Genomic DNA, 16695 nt, shown 5'->3' with positions numbered 1-16695 from the left:
TCCTTAGCCAATTGTAGTCCCATGATGAGTGCTTCATATTCGCTTCGTTGTTGGTTGTGTTGAATTCATAACTAACTGCCTGGGGTAGGATGTCCCCTTATGGCGATTTTAGTATGATCCCTCACCTAGTTCCTTTTTGGTTTGAAGCTCCATCCGTGAATGGTGTCCATTTTCCTAAGTGTTCATCTTCTAGGAGTTGTTCAGCTTCAATGTCTACTTCGTTTTGTAGATCATAACTAAAGTTAGCCACAAAGTCTGCTAATACTTGTGACTTTATGGCAGATCTTGGCTCATATTTGATGTCAAATGTGCTTAACTTTACTGACCATTTTTCCATCCTTCCTGACATCTCTGGTTTTCTCATCACATTCTTAATAGGATAATTAGTTTTCACATGTATAGTGTGTGTCTCGAGATAATGTCTTAACTTAGTAGAAGCAGTTACTAATACAAGAATTAATTTTTCGAGATTACAATACCTGGTATCAGGATCCAAAATACTTTTACTTACATAGTAGATAGGATGTTGGTCTTCGTTAAGATCCTTGGCTAGGAAAGCACTTACCATACTTGAGGATACCGATATGTAAATGAGAAGTGGTTCTCCATCTATAGGCTTCACCAACAGTGGCGAGGAACTTAAGTATCCGTTGAGTTCCTGAAAAGCTTATTCATGTTCTTCGGTCCATTCAAACTTCTTGTTACTCTTCAAGATATCATAGAAGGGCTTACACCTTTCTGAGGATCTTGAAATGAACCTCTTGATTGCAGAAGGGCTTACACCTCTTCCAGTTAATCTTTGGATGTATTTTGTTGAAGATGGAGATTTCGGCTAGATGATTATTTTGATCTGCTCTGTGGTTGCTTCTATTCCTCTCTTGGTTACCATATACCCAAGGAACTTGCCTGACTTCATCCCAAAGTGGCATTTAGACGGATTCAACTTCATGTTGTATTCGTCTAGAATGTCGAAGGCTTCTTTGAGATCCCTGAGATGATCTTCAGCTTTCATGGACTTCACCACCATGTCGTCAATGTAGACCTCCGTGGTCTCCCCTAGATTGTGTTTAAACATCCGGTTCACCAGTCGTTAATATGATGCACCTGCATTTTTAAGACCAAAAGGCATTGAAGTGTAACAATATATACTTTTTGGTGTTATAAATGTTGTATCTTCTTGATCGGATGGTTCCATCTGGGTTTGTTGGAATCCCGCTGAAGCATCCAAGAAGGTTAAGAGTTCGTGCCCAGCCGTTGCATCTATCATATAGTCAATGTGTGGTAGAGGAAAAGGATCCTTAGGACAGGCCTTGTTAAGATCCGTGTAGTCTACACATACTCGCCACTTGCCTTTCTTCTTCTCTACAACAACTACATTAGCTACCCATCTCGGGAACTTCACTTACTTGATCATCCCTGTCTTAAGGAGATTTTCCACTTCATCTTGGATTATCTGATTCCTCTCGGGTGCAAACTTCCTTCTCTTTTGATGTATCGGTCTGAAAGAAGGATCAATATTAAGTTTGTAGGTGATAATACTCTTGTCTATACCTGTCATATCTTCGTGTTTCCATGTGAATGTCTTGCTTCTGGTTCGAAGGAAGTTTAACAGGTCTTGCTCAATTTTCTCGGGTATTGAGGATCCTATGAGGAGTTTGGCTTCAGGATCCTCGCTGTTTAGGGGCACTTCCTTCACGTTTTTCTCCTTCGTTTCTAGAACATGTCCTGCCCACTGGGTTAATTGCTATGCGTGTTGGGGTTTCGCCATAGGCTTCATAGTGGTTTTATAACATTCCTTTAACTCTTGTTGATCTCCCATGATCTTCAATGTTCCCCACGAAGTAGGCATCTTTACACACCGATGATATGTTGATGAAACCACTTTCATCTCGTAGATCCACGGTCTACCTAATATCACATTATAAGAAGATAAGGTGTCTATAACACATAAATTTTGTATAAAGTTTACCCTCTCTATGTATATTGGTAGCTTTATCTCCCCGATGGTATGTTTCGTTTCTCTGCTAAATCCTACGAGGACCGAGGATCTTTTGATTATCTCTGATTCTGGGATGTTCATCCTCTTCAGTGCATAGAAGAGTATGATGTTGACCGAGGATCCTCCGTCAACAAGGATCCTTATGACGAAGTGGTTGGCAATGTACAGTGGTATCACGAGTCTATCATGGTGAGGATCCTGGATCTCTTCTCTGTCCGTCTTGTCAAATGTGATTTCCTTTTCATTGCTAACTGAGGTATTGTTCTGTGGTCTATCCTCCTTTTCTGTTTTAGAGACCTTGGCGTGTCTTTTAGCCTGAGAATAACAAGTACCACAAATGTTAGATCCACTTGAGATAATGTTAACTATCTTGGTGTTTGTGGGTGGAGATCCTGGTTTCTCCGGGATCTTGTGACCATCCTGGTTGTTCTCCTTGTACTTTTCTTTCTTTCTTCCAAGGATCTCTTTAAGATTCCCTTTGCTAAGGAGGTAGCTGATCTCCTTTTTTAGGGCTATGCAATCCAACGTCATGTGACCGAAATCTTGGTGGTAAGCACATCATTTGGAATTGTCTTTCCAATTGGTGGACTTGTTATAATTCTTTGGCCACCTTGCTTTGTCTCCGAGATCCTGCATAGAATAGATTAAACCTGAAACATCCACAAAAAAACAATAGTCAATGATCTTAGGAGGTTCCTCTTCCTCTCCTTCATCTTCGAGAGCATTAAACCTGTGATGATCTCGTTTGGAATAGGGCTTCGATTTGTAGGATCTTGGAGCCGAGGATTCGGCCTTCCTACTGGGATTCTCGTACTGACTTGAAGGGTTGTTCCACTTCTAGACTTCTTTATCCTCTTCAAGCCTTATGAACCTCAATGCTCGGTACCTAACTTTGTCCAATATCTTGCATGGATTCATCACAAGATCTTCATAGAAGGGTGAATCCTTCCTTAGAGCCATCTTGAAGGCCTCCACATCGGTCCCCATGTCAATGTTGGGGATGCTCAGAGCTTCCCTGCCAAACCTGTTAAAAAAATCCATAAGTCGTTCCTTAGGATCCTGAACCACCCGATAGAGATCACTAATGATCTTCTCGAAGGTTGTTTAGCAGCCATTTAAGAGTTGATCCCGTGAGGGTTGAACCAAAGCCTTTTCATAGGCAAGCTTCCTTCAAGTGCATTGGGAGGGAATGATCTCCATCCCTTCTCGGTATTGTGCTAGATGCTCTTCAGGATCCGTAGTTCCATCGTAAGGCTTCATGCTAGGCGTCTGGAAGAGCTTAGGAGCTTCGGTATCGGCTATCGCATGAGAAAATTTTGAGATCATGTGACTTGTTGGAGATGTTTCTGGTATCGGTTTAACTACCTCGGGTATGATTGAGATCATCTATCTCAACTGCTGAAGTTCCCTAGCCATGTTTGGACTTATTCCTACATCAACATTCATATAATTAGTATTGATAGTATTGTTGTTTAAGAAGTTACTAGAATCAAGGTTTCTAGGAGTACTGAAAGGTGTTGGGTTTTAGTATACTACAACATCCTATGGTGCACATACAACCCTAAATACCTTGGATCTATGTTTTCTCTATTATACTTGCAAGTATACATACCTTTTTGATGTAACTTGTCTTCATGAAGCTTGAGTGCCTAGTGCCCCAAGTGTGACACCTCAAATGGTTCACATAACACCATGAACACTTGGAATAACCTTGAGAATATGGATACTTTGGTTCTCTCTAGTGAAATCGGCCTTGCCCTTTTGTGTACACACACTAGTGCCAATTTCACCAACCAAGGACATCTTTATATAGTGTGGAGATTAGGGTTAAACCCATGACCCTTCATTTCATATGATCCATGGGTTAAACACTCCATGGACTATCCATGAAAGCTTAGCCCAACCTAAATGAACTTGGCCCATCACACATATATATCTAAGAGTCCATATTTAATTAGTTCCTTTTTGATCACTTAATTAATTATAAATTAATTCTTGATCAATACTAATTAAATAATATGATTATATATTAATATATTAGAACTTATAATATATTAATATATATCACTAGTATCTTTTTTTTCCTCATCTTGTCTATCCAATTTTCTCGATGCGATGCAACCCAAATGGACCATGCCGGGTCGGGTCAAGTACATACCAAATATAGTTATGGACTTAGACATTAATCCAACAGTCTCCCACTTGGATAAGTCTAAAACTATTATTGAGTATGACTTCAAAACCCGGCTAGCAATCGTAGCTCTCAAAAGCTTCTGTCGAACTCTGACGTGTTAACTGAACTCTGATCTTGTCAATGACTTGTCCATTAGATAAGGGATCATATATTCCTCCATTCTAGATATCATATGGACTGAGACATGGATTATAAATCATTCTCTCTGTCCATTTGTTGTTTCCCGATTTCCTATTTATGACGACTGACTGATTGAACAAATCAAATCAGTCCTGGCTTAGCCAAGCACTCACATGTGTCATCACTAAATCATCGAGGGGCCTACAAATATCGCTTTTATCCTGAAGGTAAAAGGAATGGATAAAATTCGACTCATATGGCTTGTTCTACTACTTGTTGAATCATACACAAAGGCACGTTTTATAACATCGAGTTACCAATGCGTTTTCATGCAATCAATGTATAACCAACTCATAGTAACAACTCATATCTCTAGGTTTGAAGAATATAAGATATTATCGTCTCATGATCACTCGTGATAAAATCCATGAAGTGATTCAAATGAGCGCGGGTTGAATCCAATACTCAGAACTTATGAGCACTCATGAGTGTTGTAGCACCACTTTGTCCAACATCTTAGACCTCTACAAGCCAACCCATGATAGTCTTGTTTCATATCTACTTCCAACATATGACCGACTGTGGATGGTTTGAATAACTTAGTCATTTGGGAAGAATAACCTAGTTTATTCTGGAAGTCAAAACATGCAAAATGAAACACAAGAATAATTGAATCCAATATGGTATCAAAACCTATGAATATAAATAAGACACATTCATTTATCACAATACTGATTACTCATTATTCCTTGTCTCGGTTTTATCAACTTTATACTTGAATTAAAAAACACTAGTTGTCCCATGCTCCAAGCAAGTACACTATGTTTTTCAAAACAATAGCTTTGCCATACACCAAGTATGCACTCTATGTTTGTCTATGATCCTTACTTTGTGAACTAGATCGATTGAACATACTTTCAATGATTCTCTTTTCACACTCCCAACTCCTTATCGAAAAATGTAAGAGTTCCAAATTCTTATCATTTCCTGAAATCTGTTTAGATTTTAAACTTGTATGCACTGACCCTCTTGTAATGAATATGTACAAGGTCATAAAGACTTGTCAACAGTCATTACAGGGCATTCCAATGAAGATCAACTCCATGGAAACTAATTCAAACAACATTGTTTTGAATATCCTTCTTGCATTAAGTTTTCTAATCTTACACAGATAACTTCCACCTATGGAGACAACTCCATATTCGCATTTTTACTACTACTTCTGAACAAGAGTTGCCTCTTTTCAGACTATGTCAATATGGTCCTCTAGAATAACACTATACTTCCAACTGTCCCTGAGCAACCAATCTTTGGTAAACCTTAGATTGTCCTCGACAATTGCTTAATCACTTTAGTCATATCCACTTCTATACCTTTCCCCTTTCTTAATGCCCCAAGGCATTTGGGAAATTTATAAAGGATAAATATTATAGCACATGTAATCGATATTGTACCCAAAGCAAATGGGACACGATTCATGATGTCTCACAAAAAGACATGATTCTAGACCAGTCTTTTGCTACAATATTTTTTGTTTGCCATGTTCTCAAAATTGATTGTGAAGAGGGATGCCGTAATCATAATCGAATTTTGAGAACGCAATATATAGAATTTCCTTAAGTTGAACCAATCCAACATGAAATTCATATATATTCTTGACTAAAGATGATTAAAATATCTATCTAAGCCTTTTAGAATTGAAATGAAGTATAATATCCTCTCCCTTAATTATAACAAAACAACTTTTTCAACCCCTGCAACCTCATGAATTGAATTTTTTTTCTATAATTAACATTGCTAACACGCAATACTTATCATAATTATCATGCTCCCACTATACATGATGATTACTCTACATCACACTTCACTAGCTTTGACATGTATCCATAAACTACTGGACTTCTAGAAATCAATACTTTCTTGACTTTCTTTCCAAAGTTCAGATTTCTGATACTAGATTGCTTTGATAAGACTTTATCATAATCATACACCTTATCTTAGATAGTTCACAGGTGTGTCTAAACAATCTCAGAACTATGAAAAGGGATGTCGTAATCATAGTCTCAATTTTTTAGACCTTTGCCATTTGTCATATGTCCATATTAGTGTGCCGGTTAACCATGCACACTCCACTAACGACTTTGAGAATGCAAAGATTACAATTGCTATCTTACTTAAAATCTACTTGGTGGAAGAGTTTCCTCACCATCTGAAGAAACAAAGAATCGAGTATGAAATGAATCAGAGTTTAATGATCAAAGTAGGATTGTGTGATTTGAACACAGATGTAAATATGATCTTGTTTCAGCTCTATTACGCTCTCAAGTTTTACAGAGTACAAATGACAATCCTGTAAAGACTCGTATATATGACTCTAGTAAACACTCCTATTTATAAGAGAGGAAAGCGTACAAAAAATATACTAAGGACTATGCGTTAAGCTTTGAATACAATGCCCTAGTAAAATAGATTACATAAGATACGAAGACTCAGTACATTCGAAGACATGAAACCCTTCGACTGATTATAACTCTATTTACCCTTACAATCTCCCCCTTTGTAATTAAAGTCGAAGTCTTCAACTTGTAAGCAGTTGAATTGAATACATCATCACTCTACGTATCTCTGTGTACCATGCAATGGCCTTCTTAATCTCCTTCTTGTCTCCTTCATTATTCTTCCTGCATTGGTTCATACGAACAATTAAGTTCGTATACTGAGAAGTTGCATTTCTCTCCACTTCGCACGTTTGGAACAAGAACCGCTTTGCTCTACCAGCTTTGTCTTTTCCTACGAAGACAATCCCCAATGGTTTTAAGCAGATTTCACCATCTTCATATTTCTTCAGATCTGCTTGTTTCTTCGTAGGAGCCATTGGTGCAGTAATTTCAATACCTTTCGCAGTAGCCAATTCCACATCAGTTTGAGCAAGAAACTCAAAATAATTTTCAATAAAGATCTTGATGTGTTTGACTCCAAGTTGGAAAACATCTGGCTCTGTTTCTTGTAGAAAGGAGAATGACTTGTCTTTCAGGATTAATGCAACTTGTATAAGATCATACAAGTTCATTATCGGAAAATCAGCAATGGTAAACTCATAAACTTTTCCATTTGATCCGATCACTGTGTATTTGAGATTCTGAATAACATTTTCGAAAACCATGTCTCTTTTGATGCTTATAACTTTCTTGATTTTTAACAGTGACCAGACTTCTTCAGGTGCTTTCGCCAACACTGAATGAAAACGAATTTTTATCTTCTTCCCTTCTTCTTTGTCTTTACACATAATTTCTGCTTTAAACTGAGGCATGATGAACATCATTTCATTTATAGGAAAGTCAAGCTGACTTGCATCAGTGTTTGAAACCACATAACTCTGTTTTGGCACCTTTTCGAATGAATACATATGATCAAACATGACTTTTGCCTCAATTGTTTCATAGTTGTATTGCTTCGAAGGATCTCGTTTTTCCAAACCCACAGGGTCTTGTGCACGAAGAGCCATAACACTTTGAATACGCCTCATCTTTTCCAACTCCGCATCCACTCAGCCTTCTTTTCTTCCTTAGTCTTTTCTATGATCTTGGCTTTACCTTTATCTTTAGACTCAGACTCTCCCACCACAATCTTTGTTTTCGAAGCACTTCTAGCAGCTTCTCCAATCACAACACCTTTAGTAACTGATCTGGTCATCGGAACCGTTGTGACTACAGTTGAAGTAACTGAACCAGCATATACAATAACAGGCTTTGTAGTTGAAATCTTCAAAGGAAATACTTTTCCCACCACCTTCGAATCTTCTTTACTCGCCTTTACTTCTTCATCAGTCTTCTTAGATTCATCTATTTTCTCCCCCTTGCACCCCTGTGAAAGCAGGTGGGGCATCTGATACTGTTGGAAGAAGACTTGAAATGCGAGTAAGAGGAGATAATTGTTTGTGAAGAATAGCTTCGAACTGGATGAATTTTTAAGATAAAAATTCTGGAGTGATAAACGAAGTGAACACTGGTTTCACAGACAACTCCTTCAACTCTTTTAGCAAAACAATCAACTCGCTAAAATTCTTGTTCTCCAATTCAGAAAGATGAGTAAGTTGAGGACTCATGCTTTCGTATAATTTGACAAATTTGGTGACAACGTCACAAATAATGTCAACCTTCTGATGGATTGAAGTATAATCTTGTTGAACACTTTGAACTTCTCTCTGCATGTCTTCACGAAGTTCACGAATTTGCATGTTGACATCTTCGCGTACCTTCTTAACTTCTTGAACAAAAAGAACATGCCGTTCTTTTGTTGTGCTTTTCAAATCCTTGACCTCACCCATAAAATCAGATCGTTGAGATTTAACACGAAGTTCGTTATTCTGATCATTGTAGTCAACCTTCTCCAAAATAACGGACTCAGAATCTTTCACCATTCCGGAGACTTTGCTGATTATCCGTGATTCCATCATCTTTAACATAGTATCAACTTCCAGACTTGATACTGATGAACCTCCCCCAAAATCAGCTTGAGATTGAATGATAGCATTCAACTTCGTATTAAAAATTTTTTACTGCTTCATGGTCATCAACATATGATCTGGAAAATTTTCTTCTTCTTCATCAAACTTTAGATCTTCAAAAGTTCCTCCAAAACCTTCGTTATCAGTTTCATTCTCCAGCATCATTGTATCATCGACAGGTGAAGTAGGTTTGGGTGGATCAGTAGATTGTGAAGAAAAGATGGAAGTGAAAGGGGTACTGATTATGTTGTGGAATGTGGGTGAATCAGTTGTAGAAGTTACTGGAGGTAAATATACGATAATATCAGAAGTGACATGAAGATTACCTTGAGCATCAGTCTTCGCACCTTCTTCACCCATGTTAACATTTGTATCCGTATTAGATACGTCTACAGTGATGTCAGAAGTTCGTGTCTTCTCATTAGATGACTTGACATGCGAAACTTCTGGTGGAATAAGACTTATGTCTTCAGAAATCGAACTTTCTTTGACAAGATCAGCTTTCGGAGTTTCGGGAATTCTTTCTTCGTCTTCTGTTGAAGTAGTGGCAATGATAAGTTTTCTGGACTTCTTCGTTTTCGTTTGTGTCAACTGTTTTGCCACATCTTCAGCCCTTCGTTTCTTTGATGATGGAGAAACAGGCGCTGGAACTTCCCTGAATAATACACCTTGATGTGTATGTTGTGGTTTACGAACAATGTGGGGTGAAGATTTTCGAGACCTCATCTTAAATATATGAAAAACCCCAGTCTTCGAAGGGATTATTTCTTTTTCTTGGGTTTCTTCAACAGTAGATGAAGTAACTGGTTCTGTAACAGCCATAGACACATCCGATTGAACAATTTCTTCGACTATTACGGGTTTCTTCTTAGAACCAACTTCATTCTTCTTCCACCTTTTCGATTTCTTCTTCTCTTTTTCCAATAGAACACCAGTTGTCACTGTGGTATCTATTGTTTGCAGATAAGTCAACAAAACTGAGTTCGTAGGATCAACTCTTTTTAGCATTGCATCAGGAATACGAGCAACACTTGGGAACTCATCAGCATCATCAATTACCTCCTTTGGACTGCTATATACATGAAAAGTGACTTTTTCTTCGTCATTGGCTACTAAAATACCCTCTTTGTTGTAGAAGTACTGCAAGATCAAACTCCAGTATCTTGCACACGAAATACCATGTACATCGTCCGTGTTGTCAACACTTTTCTTGAACTCCTTCCATAACTGCGAAGCATAATCCACCGGTAAATCATAGTATAGCCCTGCAACCATGGCGTATACCTCCATTCTTCCTTTGTCTAACCCCACTGTTCTACCAGTTAAGCAACATAAAAAGATTCCAAAAAGAAAATTCCAAATCTTAGGAAGACCTAACTTCTTGAAATCACTGATTTTGGATAGTGGTGGTTGATGTCCCATCTCGTTGAACATGTGGACAATTTGAGGATAAGTAAAATCCTCATACGGTGGAGAATTTGGAATATCAAGAATCTGACAGAAGAGTTTCTTTGTAAGTCTAACCTTCTTGTCATTGATTAGGTTAAACGTGACTGCATCAAAGGCTTTAACGATTGAAGCTGTTGATCCCGCCTGAGATAACCACGAAATCGGTACAGAGAAAGAATTGAACATTGCCTTGGATAAAACAAAATTCTTCAAGGCAATCACGAGCATCTTCAATTCTTCAGGGTACTTAGATACATTAGCTTCAACTTGATAGTTGGTACCCTGGATCTTCATAATAGCCATGGAAGTAATATCTTCTGGAGTTTGAGAAGGTTCAACATTGACATTAGCAGTATTCGCCATTGTTAGGGTTTTGAAAGCTTGAAAATTCCGAGAGAATTGGGAATTATCTTTGAATGCGTAAAGTGACAAAAGACTCTTGAATCCCCTTTTATATGTAGCCCTCCTGTTTGAATTAAAAGCGGGAGGTGCATTTAATGACTGCCAACGCGACACCTTGAAAACCGGACCACTACTCCGTAGAAATAGCCATGCGTCAAAAAGTAACTGTCCCATCGCCATAAAACCCGGACACGATATCATACGTCATTGAAATACAGCCTGTTTTGTTTGCCCGAAGAGAATTGTAATCGTCGGACCCCTTCGGATGGAAGTTAGGCTCTTTCACTTTTGGGATGAAAAGCGAAGTCATATGCCAGATGTTTGAAATTATCAGCCTGAGTTGGTGTTACTCAGAACCTCTAGGATTTCGTGAGTGCAGTGTTCCAAAGAAAGTTAGACAAGAAACAATGAAATAAAAATTTTGGGATTTTGTGATGTCAAAAATTTAATTTGACACGAATGCAGTTAAACCCCGGGCAAATGTTGCTTCGTTAATCATCAAGAGAGATGATCAACAGCTTGTGTATGTTCCCGTGAATTACAATCGAAAACTTGTAGAGAAGTTTCGAAGGGCATCTTTTGTAAGGCTACATAGGTGGCTTAATAAATTTCGTTACATATCAGTCTTAACATAAGATGAGTAATTGTAACAGAAATTACTTGTTTGACCAGTGTAGTCAGTGACAAGTGTGTTTTGAAAAATGTTTAAAGTAACTTTGGGATTCGAAGTAAACTCACACGGAAATGATATTCATGAAATTTTTTTTGTGCTGGATCTTGTTGGGTAACAAACATCGTGGGTTTCGAATGTTTGATCAAGATCACTCATATGAAATGAATATGATTTGGAGTTTTGAAAATAGGTACTGAAACAAATGTTTCGTAAAATCTGGAACATAGTTCCTCGTCAATTCCTTAGTTTGTAAGAAATTTGGGTTTCACTTTCATCACGGTCTCATGTTGTAAGATCATTAACACAGATTGATGATATGTCTAAGTCTCGATTGGTTTGATCAGAGACCTCTCGGACATATGTCTTTGTGTGTGATTGTGAAAGAAATTTGAGATGAAAAAGATTGGTGAAGACACGATGTGTACCTCTGTTATATTTGGACAAAACAATAAACTCTTTACTCATATGAGAAGAGTCAGGTAGCTCAGGAGACTAATGTGAATACAAGCCTGATTGGGAAGAAATCTTCGTATGAAAATTTCATTAAGGCTTTTGTACACACACATTGAGTCATTGGAGGTTTCGGACAACATGCAGCAGCATGCTTCTAGGGACATCTTAACTAGTTCAAAATAAGTAAAATGTAAAGAGTTGTAAGAGTCATTTACCTGACCTTATATCTGCAAGCATGTGCCTCTTCGTATGTTCAGAAAGATCTGCAACAAAGTTCTTAAAGGAAAAAAAAAATATAAAATCTTTTTGTTGTTTTGAATTTTCAAAAATAAAGAACAAAATAAAGTGAAAATCTTTTTGATGTTTTTGATTTTTCGAAAACGAAGAACAAAAGAAAATGAAAATATTTTTGATATTTTTGATTTTTTGAAAACGAAATTACTCAAATAAACGAAAGTACTTGTTGCAAACATACTACATTTTACCAATTCACTGAAAAGTGACAATCATACGAATTCGAAGCATTCGAAGAGTTGACTATGAACAGTAACCTCTGAACACTGAACGATGACACATGATCACTGATTCAGAGCCTCTGAACCATTCTCGATCAGTCACTCTTCTCCTTTTTCGCATGGAACAGAATTTCCATCGATCATTCCAAGTCCTTCTATAATTCTTACAAGAGATTTTTCATCTAACGATTTCGTGAAAATATCAGCTAACTGATCAGTTGTTTTCACGAAATGTACTTCAATATTTCCATCCTCCACGTGATCCTTGATGAAGTGGTAACGAAGAGCTATATGTTTAGTCTTCGAATGCTGCACAGGATTATGACAAATTCGTATTGCACTTTGAGAATCACAATATAATGGAATCTTTTTCATATTAATTGCATAATCACGTAATTGACTTTGAATCCATATTATTTGTGAAGTGCAAGCAGCAGCAGCCACATATTCTGCTTCAGCTGTTGAGATTGATACACATGTTTGCTTTTTCAATTGCCAGCTCACTAATTTGCCATCAAGTAATTAACATCCACCACTTGTGCTTTTTCGATCAAGATTACAACCACCCAAGTCTGTATCCGAATATGCTTGTACAAAGAATCCAGTTTTCGAAGGATACCACAATCATAACGAAATTGTTCCTTTAAGATAACGAAATATGTTCTTCACAGCAGTGAGATGTGGCTCTCGTGGATTAGACTGATACCTGGCACAATTACACACAGAAAACATGATATCAGGTCTACTTGCTGTGAGATAAAGTAATGAACTAATCATGCTTCGATAAAGAGTTATATCAACGTCAGGTTTATCTAACGATGGTGTCAACTTTATGCCTGTTGCCATTGGAACACGTAACTTCGTGTTATTTGTCAATCCAAACTTTTCGAGCAGATTCTTCATATATTTTTCTTGATTGATGAAAATCCCTTCTCTGTTTTGACGAATATTCAATCCAAGAAAATTATTGATTTTGCCCATCATGCTCATTTCGAACTTACTTTTCATTAAATCTTCGAATTCTTTAGATAAAGCAGGGTCAGTTGAGCCAAAAATAATATCATCAACATAAATTTGAACAAGCATTAGATGATTCCCAACTTTCTTTCGAAATAATGTGGGGTCAACAGATCCTTGTTTAAATTTAGATTGTTTCAAAAACAAAGTAAGAGTGGCATACCATGCTCTTGGTGCTTGTTTTAAACCATAAACTGCCTTATCTAAAATATAAACATGATTTGGATATTCTTCGTTAATAAAACCTGGGGGTTGTTCCACATAAACAGTCTCTTCAAGCTCTCCATTTAAGAATGCACACTTCACATCCATTTGATAAACATCAAAATCTTTATGAGCTGCATAAGCCAGAAATATTCGAACAGCCTCGAGTCTTGCGACAGGGGCAAAAGTTTCTTCATAGTCGATTCCTTCTTGTTGTGAATATCCTTTAACAACAAGTCTGGCTTTGTTTCGAACAATATTTCCATCTTTGTCAGTTTTATTTTTGAAAATCCATTTTAACCCGACAATCGAAACATTTTCAGGTTTAGGAATTAATCTCCAAACCTTGTTTCGTTCGAATTCAGACAATTCAGATTGCATTGAAACAACACAATCTGAGTGTTCCATTGCAACCTTAATTGTTTTTGGTTCAATTTTAGATATGAAAACATTGAACATGCAAAATTCTTGATGAGTATTCAATACCTCATTCTTTGCACGAATTTGAGCTCTTGTTAAAACTCCCTCTTGTGGATTCCTAATTACTTGATCCTTAGGATGATCTTTTATCCATTTTTCCATTGGTGGATATGCTGGATCAAATTCCAAAGGAGCATCTTCGTATATATCATCATTCTCAGAACCTGCAATCGAACATGCATCATCTAAATCACTATTATTTTCAATAATTTCTAAATGCTCCCCCTCAACATTATGCTCCCCCTCAACATCATCATTTAATGTTTCTTTCTCCCCCTCGAAAGAATGCTCACAATTATCTAATGTATTCGAATCCAAGTGCTCCCCCTCCACTGGATTGTTTTGTATACTTTCGTTTATTTCTTGAGGAGTTGATGTTGATTCATCAGTAAACTTTGCAAATTCGGGTATGTGATTATCAGGAGCATGAATTTCAGCATTGAATGCATGATCTGAAATTCCAAAAATCAAATCATAATCAATATCATCCATTTGTAAAGATTTAGTTTCAACTTGTGTGTCTTGTAAAATTGGATGATTTGCAAATTTATGCTCATTTTGTTTAACATAGTAATCATCGAATGTGAGATTGAAAGTTTCTTCCACTTTTCGTGTTTGTTTATTTAACACACGATATGCAACAGAATTGTGTGGATATCCAAGAAAAATCCCTTCATCAGCTTTTGCTTGAAATTTCGAAAGATGATCCTTGAGATTCATAATAAAGCACCTACATCCGAAAACATGAAAGAATTTCACATTAGGTTTACGATTATTCAGAATTTCGTATGGTGTAATATTAAAACGCCTGTGTATGAAAGATCTGTTCTGAGTAAAACATGCAGTGGATATTGCCTCAGCCCAAAGATATTGAGGTAAATTCGCATATGCCAACATGGTTCTTGCTGCTTCGCACAGTGAGCGATTCCTTCGTTCTACAACACCATTTTGTTGTGGTGTGTAAGGAGATGAAAAATTATGCGAAATCCCTTTGTCCACCAAAAATGAATCAAGAACATTGTTCTTAAATTCAGTTCCATGATCACTCTTGATTTTTCGAACAATCTTATTTAATGTTGTTTCCATCTTTTTGATAAAATCAATCATAATTTGTGCAACTTCGGATTTAAGCCTGAGAAAATAAACCCACGTAAATCTGGAAAAATCATCAACAATAACTAAAATGTACCGTTTCTTGTTGAGAGCTGAAACAGTCGAAGGACCACACAAATCAATATGTAAAAGCTCCAGAGGTGCAGCAATTTTCGAATCTATCGTAATTGGATGACCTTGTTTATGTTGCTTGCCAACTTCACAAGCTGCACATAAAGAATCATTATCAAATTTAAGTACAGGTAAACCTCTTACCAGATCTTGTATCACCAGTTTATTGATGTTTCGAAAGTTGAGATGTGAAAGTCTTCGATGCCATAGCCAGCTTAGATCAGATGTGGCTTTCGAAAGAAGGCATACAGCAGGTTTGCCTACAATTGGATTGATGTCCAGAGTGAACATGTCACCTTTCCTTTTGGATTTCAGTAACACTTCATTTGTGTTGCCAGTGCCCACAACAAGTTGAGAAACACTTATCAAGTTATGTTGGAGACCTTCAACATATGCAACACGATTCACTGTGAATTGTCCATTTGTGATCTTCCCATATCCTTTAACTTGACATTTTTGATTGTTCCCAAATTTCACTACTCCAGCATTTTTGAGACTTCGAAAATCTCGTAAATTTTCCTTCTTCCCAGTCATGTGACGAGAGCAACCACTATCAATGTACCACTTGTTATCATATTGCTCGCCACATAGTACCTACAATCAGTGGAAAAATTTAGGTACCCAAGACTTTTTGGATCCTTGGAAATTAGATTTCAACATGGAATTAAATGAAGAATTTTTGACCCAGTCACAAGCTTTAGTTTTGAGACTATCAATAATGTCCACATCATCATTTGTAGGAAACGAAACATAAGATTTTGTTGGTTTCGGATGTACACTGACTTTACCCTTCGCATTTTGAGTTTGTGACTGAACTGTCTTCGCTTTTGTGACTGGTCTCCAACCTTTGATGGAGATGTTCGAATCTTTTGAGGATGAACTTCCATTCGAAGAAGTATTGACATACTTTTCATAAGCTTCGTTGATTTGTTTTTCTGAGTATTTGTTGGATTGATAAACTTTTCCTCGTCCTTCGAGCCAGTGATCTATATTTTTCCTTGAGGTTATGCCTTTTTCATGCGAAGCCTTTAGTGTTTGTTTCTTCGTATGATTAGTAAAATTTGGCTTTTGTGGAACAAAATCAACTTTTGGATTTGTTAGAAAAGAATGAGCATATGATGTATCAATAATTGATTTAAAATGTTGATGTTGAAAGAATTGTTGATTTGAATTAGATTTATTTGAAAATGCTCTTGATTTGTTAGTGTCAGAAACTTTCGAAAACTTTGGTTGCTTATTCACTTCAGTCCTTGTATGAGTTGATTGAGATGAATGTTGGGTTTTTGATGAAAAAGAGGAATTTTTAGCTTTGAAAACATTTTTGGTTGATTGTGATTCAGACATCTTTTGAGACTCAACATTTTGCCAATATAATTTCTTTCTTGCTTGTCGTTTTGAAATGTTGTTTTCCTTTGAAAATTTGTCAATTTGATCTTTAAATTCCTTAGAGTTTAGTTT

At 36.9% G+C, this 16695-nt stretch overlaps 1 protein-coding gene across 1 annotated transcript; it reads right to left on the bottom strand.

Moving 5' to 3' along the window:
* Positions 1 to 1744: 1744 nt before the first annotated feature.
* On the bottom strand, positions 1745 to 2530 carry LOC145157436 (uncharacterized). The gene has a single exon (XM_079076473.1). The coding sequence runs from the start codon at positions 2528 to 2530 to the stop codon at positions 1745 to 1747; it is 786 nt and encodes a 261-aa protein (XP_078932599.1).
* Positions 2531 to 16695: the final 14165 nt, after the last annotated feature.

Source organism: Lactuca virosa, chromosome 2 (genome assembly GCF_052849685.1).
Source record: "Lactuca virosa cultivar CGN04683 chromosome 2, Lactuca_virosa_CGN04683_v6, whole genome shotgun sequence".
NCBI classification, from domain to species: domain Eukaryota; kingdom Viridiplantae; phylum Streptophyta; class Magnoliopsida; order Asterales; family Asteraceae; genus Lactuca; species Lactuca virosa.
The sequence above is the reverse complement of the archived record's forward strand: the minus strand, read 5'-3'. Positions and strand labels throughout refer to the sequence as shown.